At 35.0% G+C, this 10,058-nt stretch overlaps 1 protein-coding gene across 3 annotated transcripts; it reads right to left on the bottom strand.

The window, feature by feature from the left end:
• On the bottom strand, positions 2,374 to 9,825 carry LOC109347876 (probable phospholipid-transporting ATPase 4). 3 transcript variants are annotated; one of them, XM_019587980.1, is made up of 11 exons: positions 9,597 to 9,825; positions 7,138 to 9,071; positions 6,880 to 6,990; positions 6,166 to 6,442; positions 6,004 to 6,092; positions 5,800 to 5,878; positions 5,500 to 5,709; positions 5,079 to 5,204; positions 3,873 to 3,971; positions 3,485 to 3,676; positions 2,374 to 3,394 (listed from the first exon to the last, which is right to left on the bottom strand). In XM_019587980.1, exons 2-11 carry the CDS (start codon positions 8,949 to 8,951, stop codon positions 2,735 to 2,737), a joined length of 3,657 nt encoding a protein of 1,218 aa, XP_019443525.1. In that variant the 5' UTR covers positions 8,952 to 9,071; positions 9,597 to 9,825; the 3' UTR covers positions 2,374 to 2,734. The 3 variants fall into 3 exon arrangements, with proteins under 3 accessions (XP_019443525.1, XP_019443523.1, XP_019443524.1); XM_019587978.1 differs by having other exon boundaries at positions 9,681 to 9,825; XM_019587979.1 differs by lacking the exon at positions 9,597 to 9,825 and adding an exon at positions 9,292 to 9,401.

The following is a 10,058-nucleotide window of genomic DNA, read 5'->3' as shown; positions in this document are numbered from 1 at the left end:
AACTATAAAGTACCAAGATAAAAATAAATTTCGCCACATTAATAACATTCATGGTTTGAACTTGGAACCCAACCAAGTTTCTCCTTAATTAGTGTATTGTCTAAGTTACACATAACATCTACTCCTGTTACCAACAATTAATATAAAAATCTCTTAATAATAGACAATTAAATAAAATATTTTGTAATAATATATAATTAATAATGAACATAATTGATTAATTAAATTTTTGTACTAATTAAAAATATATAAGTGAATAATCTTTCTTTTAATAAACTACATTAAAGATGAAGCAAATATCACTCACTTGTTTTCTTGATGTCACTTTTGTTCTCCAAAATTCTTTCACATAAAATATAAAAGTAATAGTTATATTAACGACGGAAAAATGGTCATGAGTTTCATCTTTTGAATAATTGTGATACATCATTTAGTGTTTATGGTTTAGACTTTTTAAGGGAGGTTAGAGTTTTGGGGTTAGATTTTTTTAAATAAAATATATGGTTAATATTTTATAATTTATTGAGAAGGCTTTAATATCAATGTTTAAATAAAAAAATGAAGTAAATAAACATGAAAATATAACATGGTATGTACAATGATAATTAGGAATGGCTAAGCAACCATTGAGACAATAAAGTCTAGTTGTCACATTGATCAGGACACCTCAAAGTGACATTAATACATTCTCATCTTTATCAACACTGAAACCAGTGTTGTTAAAACCGTACCGGTTATCAAACCAGTCAGGGTACTGGTATAATTGTATAGTGGTTCAACCAGTGGTTCAATAGTTAAACCGCATGCCGGTTAAACCGGACATACTACTTATATTTTTATATATATAAACCTATAACAAAAAAATTTCAAATAGGTAGATACTCAAATTTATAATCCATATTTATAATCTATTCAAAATTCACATAAATAAACAACTTTAAGTCTTTAATAAATTCAAAGTCTAAATTAAAAAACATATATCAATCCAAAAGTATCACTTAACAACCGCAAAATATAAATAAATGACATAAGTTCACAACTCACTCTACAAAACAAATAAATTTGGAGTTTTAACATTTAATACCAATGAGTCAAAGTTGTCTCATATGAATATTATATTTTTATACCAAATCCTATCTTCAGACAGTACTCCAAGATTATACAAATGTATGTTAGGAACCAAAAGGTGTAATCTAAGTATATTTTGGAAGTATGTGCCTTGAAGGGTTGAAGAATTGTTGGAAATGTGGGTCACATTATAAGGGATTTTCAAGTTTTTAAGTTTTTTTTTAAAAAACAAATATGTGTATAAACCGGCTGGTTTAGTAAAATACCGTCCGGTTCACCGGTTTTGACCGGTTTTTGACCGGTTTGATACTTGGTCGTTGAACACCTGTACCGTACCGGTTAGGGGTCCAGTTCACCGGTTTTCCGGTTGAATCGACCGGTACGAAACGGTTTCTATTACCTATATAATAAAAAAAACTCTCTCATGACATGTGTCAAACTCTCAAGCCCTCATGACATGTGTCAATCTCTCAATGACATGTATCAATCTCTCAAGAACTCCCTCATGACATGTGTCAATCTCTCAAGCCTTCATGACATGTGATTTATTTAAAAATAAAAGGAATATGATTACCTATACAATATTAAAATATAATGTTACTATAGCAATATTAAAATAATAATTTGAATCATAACATATTGTTTGTAGCTATTTTAGAGTTAAATAATATTTATTTTTATACTAATCTTATTTTAGAATCAAATAATAATGAAATTATAAATTTATTGATGATTTTTTTGATTAATAGGATACTACTAACTATATCATGTTATGTATGTGTAAAAAACAATGTTGAGAAAGTCGAGCAAGATGTTAAACCAGTAGATGACCCATATTAAGTTTATCCAATTTAAACAGTTAAACCGTATGGTTTGACCGTATGATTTTATATATAGTTAATAAGTTTTAACAATATGAATACACTGGTAATATATATGGTTTTAACCATGCGAATGCACGAGCAACATACATATTCTTAATCATAAATGCACATGTAATGTGTTCTTAATCATGCGGCAAAAAATATCGTCCCGTGCAAATGCACGGGTAACTTGATAGTTTATAACTATGACTGAAACTATCACCTAAATATATGTCAAATGAAATCGAGGACAAGATAAAAACATTTGTCACATGCTCATTGGACCACGTCAAAATGACTTAAATTACCCCATTTTTATGCCATCAGAGAATTCACCATTGAATAGTTCAGTTCAGTAATAAAAATGGCCTTTCACCCTATTTGGAGGCAATTTTAGAAAGTTGAAGTTCCAAATGATGCCTAGTCCCAACATAACTTAAAAAGAAAAGATAAATACAAATTGGCTACTATTTCATTTATGCAAAGCCACAGGAATACTAATCAAGTGGTATGAGTATTACACACTGGTCATTCAGAATTTAACCATTTGTTCAGCTCTTCTACGTAAATACATGTTTACATACAACAGCTCCCATGTTTTTTCTAAAGAGGGCGGCTCAATGCACGAGACTCTCATCTAGTAGGGTCTGACAATAGTAGATGTACGGAGCTCCCATGGGACTTCAACTTCAGCTCATTTAATCAAACAATATAAGCAGGCAAAGAATTAAAAAAAGGGGGAAATCATAAAATAAAAACCTGCAACCCCTAAAAGATGCCCAAAATTGTTAAATTATGTAGTGTCATGATGAGATGATACCCATGGAAGATTGCTTCTTCTGCAGTTTTCCTTTCAATTGTCTGATCTTTGCTTCCACTCTTGCCGTGAATCCGATCTGGGTTTCGTGTCTTGCTTTAGACCTCTCCCTGGTCCACATGTGTTGATCTTCAATATCCTTCTTGTAGTACTTGATTTCTTGGATAATGTGATGATCCATGGGATTGAAACTTCTTTGGAAGGATATATGGGCAAGATAAGGAAGATTGCATGTAGCTGTAACTAAAAGTGTTGCTAACCAATATATAGGTGCAGGACCTAGAGCTTCAACCAGTATTTGGTAAGCAGTTTTGGAATACTGTGGAGAAAGCATGCCATATAACAAGAGAAAGAGGTACCAAGTGGCTATGCTGCCCCATACAAACAGGTGCTGAATCCATGTAAAATGGCTCATTGTCAGCGCAATCTGGCAGTTTACGGCCCAGATGATGCAAGTGAACATTGTGGTCCCAACAGCAGCCATATCAGCGGTCTGGCCATTAGAACGGAATGCTTGGTCGTCGAAGATAGCGATATTAAGGAAGAAGATGACTAGAGAGGAATAGAGACCATTTCCCATCCATCCCAATATTCTATACCAGTCAAAGAACAAATTTTTGGGGCCTTGTTGATACAGTGCAGGAAACTGCAAAAGCCAACAACTCATCAGGAGGTTAGATTATTCGAAAACATGGATGAGTATGAAATACATCGAAGATATTTCAAGGGAATGAACCTGTAAGCAAACTTCGGATGAAACGTCTTGCTCAAAAACACCAAGTGAAATGACAGGTAATGATGTCAGAACAACATTGAACAATATCATGTACCAGTCATCATAAACTGATTGACCAGAGAAGCCTGTAAAGGCCTCAAAGTAGAAGATGGTGAGGCCAAATGCTATATTCTTATAGAAGAAATAACATATCTGCGTGGAGAATATAGTTCAGTTCAGAAGAGAAATGCAGGAATAAGTGCATAATAGAAATTAGAAAGATACAGAATGTAAAAAGAAAATGTTAGGTGCTGTTTTTATCCATGCAAAGGATGCACAGCACACAAGACAATGAAACAAGGCATCCAATATGTGTGAATAATGCTCGAGATGAATATCAATCAATTACCATTTGTGCTATTCTCTTATAACACCAGTGTCCATGGACTACTAGAAGCCGCTCTAAAAATCGAAATTGGGCAATAGCAAAGTCACTAGCCATCACTGCCTGAAAGGAAGTTGCAAGCTTGAGTTCCACAACTTGTAGAAATCTTACATGATTCCACACAGAAAAACATACATGTGCACTTTCTTGACTTGCAAATATGAAAATGAAAATTGCAAATATGAAAATGACAATTAATAAGTGGACACGGGCCAACCATATTTTTTAACTAAATTATTCTACATGAGATTAACAGGAAACATGAAAATGGGATTAGACAATTTGGCTAATTTTAAATATGTAGATGAAGGAAAGCAACAACTTTACTAAATATACTGATAGGATGACAGTTCCTAATTCAGCTTATTCAAAAAAAAAAACTGTAATGGACAAAACAAGAAGATACTTCTATTTAACATACAATAAATATGACATAATGTCAATTAACACTGGCTAGCAAGCCTAAACTCCAGCAATCATGGGATACTGGGATGAACAGCAGAAAGTTTGTACTTCATTTATAGCAAGAAGTGTCTCCTTTTCCTATATTTATAGCAGAAATGATTTTGAGAATGATTATTAATAATGCAAAGAAAACTTCGATCTTGTACTGCATATTTTTTACAACAAGAAGGCTGCCAGAAAGGCTTGACAAGAAATCTGGTCCACATGTTGACAAATGGAGCCCACATATGTAAAAACAACACGGCAGGTTCTCTCTCTCCAACCTTATCATTAAAATAGAGGAAATACCTATTTTGGTCCCTCAAATTTTTTACATGTACCAGATTGGTCCTTCAAAAATTGGAAAAACCAAAACGATTTCCAAAATATCAAATGTGGGTCAAATTTGTCCTTTTTAACATGTTTTATAAAACCTGATAAAGACTAATTTGACCCTAAAAAGGACTAATTTGATCCACATTTGAAATTTTTTGGGACCATTTTGGGTTTTTCAATTTGAGAGACCAAACTAGTAAATGTGAAAATTTTGAGGGACCAAAATATAAAATTTTAAAGCTACATATATATATATATATATATATATATATATAAAACAGACGCAGATGCAATTTGCAACAGTGTTGGTTAGAATCAACGCATCATATGCAGTTGATAGTTTTGCTTGACAAAATTATGTTTAAAGAGCTAGTCATGTATGTCACTGACCTGCATACCTTCAACCCCACTGATTCCAACACCAATATCTGCTTCTTGAATCATACCAACATCATTTGCACCATCACCTATTGCTAGAGTGGTCTTCCCAGTTCCTTCTTTCACTAACCTTGTCACCTGATGCCAAGAGAGCAAAAACTTATGACAATACAAAAAGAGTACATTCTATATTTATACAGTGACAGATTAATAAATACTACCTACAGAAATATTGCAATCACTAATGTGCACAACTTCTTAACTCATGGTTCCATCTGAATTTAACTGGACCTAACTTTTCCTGCCTAACTAAGATGGACTCGTGTGCAATCAAGCACACATTTAACTCCAATAATCAACAACTGAAAACCATTAAATATTAGACGAGAGCCCACAAAATTACAACTAAAAGGGAGTGGGAGGGAGGTCCTACCAATGCCTTTTGCTTAGGAGACACACGGCAGCAGATGACAGATGCACAATCAACAGCCAATCCTAAAAATTGGTGCTTCATATCATCCTCTAAAGCATATGTCAGAGTTTTCCCATCGATAATTAATGCAAATGCAGCATGAGGATCTTTCTCTAGCTTTACCATTTGTGAGGCATTGGTGATTTGATTCATAATGTTGTCCCTTATGACCTGGTGTGATAAAAAGAAGTAATCCTAACATAAGATAAAACTCAAGTTCATAAAGTATTTTCTTTTACTCTTTCTCAATAAGATATATACCTCTTTGCCATCATTTTCTGAATTCGGAGTAGTTATACAGATCTGCTTCATGCCCTGTCGAAGCAAACTGCAAGCAAATCTGTACCACAGAAAATGCAATTTCATTATACTTTTCCGTAGGCAATTTTGAGTAAGTTCAACCTTAACTATTAGAACAGAAATGACATAAGTCTTATAAAGCTAAACAATTTGTGGTAGACAGACCCAATGTTTATTGCAGTTTCCATCTTATCCCCTGTCAACACCCAGATCTTGAGACCAGCTTGAGCAAGTTTGTCAATGCATTGGGGCACCTGAGGAGATAAAAATTGAATTTGGTTGAAGAAGTCTTGAAGTAGATAAAACAGCAAAGGATCATAAGCCTACCCCTTTCTGCAGTTTGTCTTCCACAGCGGTAGCCCCAACAAGGATCAACTCTTTTTCCATAATCTCTGATATTCGCTCAAGTGTTGCCTCTCTGTCAGCTCCAACAGTTGCTTTGGCTTTCTGAAACTCAGTGTTCCAAGCTGAGAACTCTTGCTCATCAAGCTTTCTATAAGCCAGGGCTAGGGTTCGCAAACCAACTTCTCCATATTCATTTAAATGTTTAGTAGTAGCATCCAGATACATTTTTCCATTCTTTGACAATCGATCAAATATAATACTGCACAACCAAGCAAGAAAATAATGGATGTCAGAGTCTAAAGAGAGATGTTAAAAATCTCAGTGTGGGGCTATTATCACTAGAAATTGCCCACTCACAGTCCTTGTCAACCAATCATACTTTTAGTTTTTTATTTTACCAACTTGTGATTGGTCATAAAGAATGTGAAGAGGCATTTAGGAGTGCCAATAGCCTCACCCAATCTCTCTATGAGAGCATATGCTTGTATGTTTTTGGAAGCAGGGGGTTCTTGTGAATTGTGATTATGTTGTAAAGTAGCAATAAGCCATGTTTCAACTCCACAAGCTTGAACAGGTTTTCAATTTCCTTTGTTCTAATGTAGAAACTGAGAGAAGGTCCTCTTGGTCATTAACACCGTCCATTCAGCTATAAATAGTCAGTATCATAGATCGAAATAATAGATTCTGTAAGCAAACCTGTCAGCCCCTTTGCACAGAAGAAAAATGTTTCCGTCCTCATCACGCACTATCACTGACATGCGCTTTCTTTTACTAGTAAAATCCATCAGATTCAAAAGTTTGTATTCTCTGTATAATTCACCCAAAAGTAATTAAAAATACAGAAAAAAGACAAAGGAAAAAAATTGAAATAACTGGAAGGAAAAAGCAAGTTTTGAAGCACTTGTGACCAAAAAGAAGAACTGGATGAGGAAAAGAGTTTCAATGAATGCTCACCTTTCAACCACTTCTCCTGAAGCATATAATCTTTCACGTGTGAAAACACTTGACTGAGTCCTTCTGAAAAACTCAAAACCAAACTCTCTTGCGGCTACAAGAAAGGCCCCTTCATCAGGTGACTCAGCTTCATATGTATATTTGCCAGTCTCCTCATTCAGCTCAGGAATGGCAGTATGGCAAACTGCTAATACTCGGAAAAACATCAAAAGAACATCAGCATTGGGCTCTTTCAACCAGTTACCATTCATGAGACGGTTGTCTTCAAAACCAAATCCTTTTATGGTGGGCCTATGATCCTCATCACTATTGGAAGTAACAACAGACTCCAGTTCAATTTCTTCAGCTCTTCTAACATCTTCCCATGAAACTTTAGTCTTGGGCATGGGGAAATTGGAGAGATCTGAATCATCGTCCTCAAGATCAGAAGCCATCTGCTTTGCTGCAGCAACTTCAACATCACTGGAACGCACCCCGTATGCAGTACCAGCAATGGAACACTTCAAGAAGTCCATCTGATTACAAGTTAAAGTTCCAGTTTTATCAGAGAGGATGGTGTCCACCTGACCCAACTCTTCATTCAAATTTGATGTCCGTGCATCAGCTGGAGTCCCAGTTTCTTCGTCATACATTTGAATGTCTTGGTTGATGAAGGTTGCTTGTAAAACCTTCACAACCTCAATCGAAACATAAAGCGATATGGGTATCAAATATCCATAAAGAATGAGTGCAGTAATCAGATGACTCATCCCAGCCGTTCCAATTTCCTGGGGATCATATTGCTTATCAATGTGGTCAGGCCGTAAGTACCACCATTTTGTGGTTTGGTACTTAGTCTTTACAACAAATCCTATGGAACTAACAACGGATATAAAAATAAGGACAGTGAAGAGAGTGTATATGATATAATCCATCTTCTTCTCTATTGTGCTCCTTTTTGAAGGGGATCTTGTGGAATTCTGCATGACTTTGCTATCATGACCAGTGAAAATGACCACCCCATATATGTAATCAGTGTTCCGGAGCTTAGAATCTCTGAGGAGAATTTGACTAGGATCAAGAGGATAAACTTGGCGTTCATACTCTAAGTTTCCAACAAAGGTGTAAAGATTGGAGTTTGGGTCTTCACAACGTATTGTTCCTGTGAAATCCTTAAAAGCTCCATCATTATCCAGAGTCAAGGTAGCCTCCAAAGATCTTTTCACCTTCAAGTTGGTCTCACCATCTAAATTCATTGTCTCCACATAGCATATCCCATCCTCATAACTAGTCGACAAGAGAAGCAGATCAGCTGGAAAAAAGTGATCCTTTTCTACTTTTACCACATCCCCAACCATAATTTTCTGCCATGACCTTGGACCAAAAACACCATTGCCTTTATGGTGATTAACTTTCCGTCGATTAATTTTGACATCCTGAACCAACCTTCGTGAATCTTCCAATGCTTCCTTTGCCATACTAAGCCCCACAACAAAAGCCAAAGGAGCAATCATGCTTAGTGGACTGAAAGGTGACATCGAAGTGACTGAGAGGCATGCAGCCAAAAGGAAGTATATATTAGCTACCCTTCGAAATTGTTCAAAAAGTGCCTTGGGCAAAAAAGTAATAACATTGTATTTCGTCGTGGATATATCATTCCTGCAGTAAAATAAAGGTTTCCTTTCATGGACCAGAGGCTGGTTGCAATGCACAGTTCGCGAAAAGCCAGGACCTTGAAGAGGATGAGGTGCCTCCTCGGTGGTAGAAGGCCGAAGACAACTGAATGTGTAAAGATTGCTCCTGCGGAGCCTTGCCCTTATTCTCCCCCGTGCCATTTACCCGGATTTCAGCTCAAGGTGGTAGTTATATTCAACCACCAAGAAGAAAATCCAAAATCTCACATATAGAGAACCATTAAATTTACAACCCCATGCCCCAATCTCTTCTTCTAAAACCTAACAAAGACATAAAAAATTAACTTCAGCAAATGAACAGAATTACCACTAAAATCAGCATATTGTGAATAATTCAAACCAAATAAATCTAGATACATGCATTAAAAATTGAAAACAGAATAACATCAACATGGAAAAAATTCCATCAATTGAAACTAAAATTAAAATTCCTATAATACCCTTGCATCACAAATTTTGAGAAGAAAAAATCACGAACTACCTAGATCCTGTTACATACTCGTTCCAGTTATCAGGTCTGATAATTTTGAGAAATCAAATCAACAAGATAACACAATGTCTCAATGCATTCACCTTCAAAATTCAAAACAGCTGAAACAAACAAAAAAACTTTTAACTTTCTTCAATTTCTCCCAAAAAGCAAGTAATAACATTAACAACAACAACAATTATTAAATTCAGGTTGATGGTAACAAAAGCAACCAAATTGAAAATTATTTTCACAGAAAACGACGCTGAGAAGAAGAAGAAAGCGAACATTGCGCACAGAAAAGGACGAAAACGCACCGAACGTGAAGCGTTTCATAATTCATGTAGAGAAACGTAGCAATGAAGCAAAGGAAGAGAGAGAGAGAGAGAGAGAGGTGTTACGTTATGCAGTTGCAGATCGAAGAAGACAAAGTCTAGAGAGAGAAAATCGTGAAATTAAATTCTAGAGAGAGAGAGGTTTAGGACAAAACAAAGAGAGAGACTCTCACACACACTTTCTCTTTCTCTCCCTACAGCAATTTACGGAACCCTCTTTCTTCTCTATCTCTACTACAATTTACTAAATCATTTTCTTATTTCATTTATTAATAATTGATTTACAATTTACATAATATATAATTTTCTTATGTCTAGAAGTATATACTATGGATAAAAAATTTGGATATTTTTATAGAGAATAATAAATTATATTTTTATAATAAGAGGTAAATTATTTCTTTCAATCATTAAAATTATAATATATACATTATCTTTTAGATT

The sequence above is a fragment of the Lupinus angustifolius genome, chromosome LG05 (genome assembly GCF_001865875.1).
Source record: "Lupinus angustifolius cultivar Tanjil chromosome LG05, LupAngTanjil_v1.0, whole genome shotgun sequence".
In the NCBI taxonomy this organism is placed as follows: domain Eukaryota; kingdom Viridiplantae; phylum Streptophyta; class Magnoliopsida; order Fabales; family Fabaceae; genus Lupinus; species Lupinus angustifolius.
The sequence above is the reverse complement of the archived record's forward strand: the minus strand, read 5'-3'. Positions and strand labels throughout refer to the sequence as shown.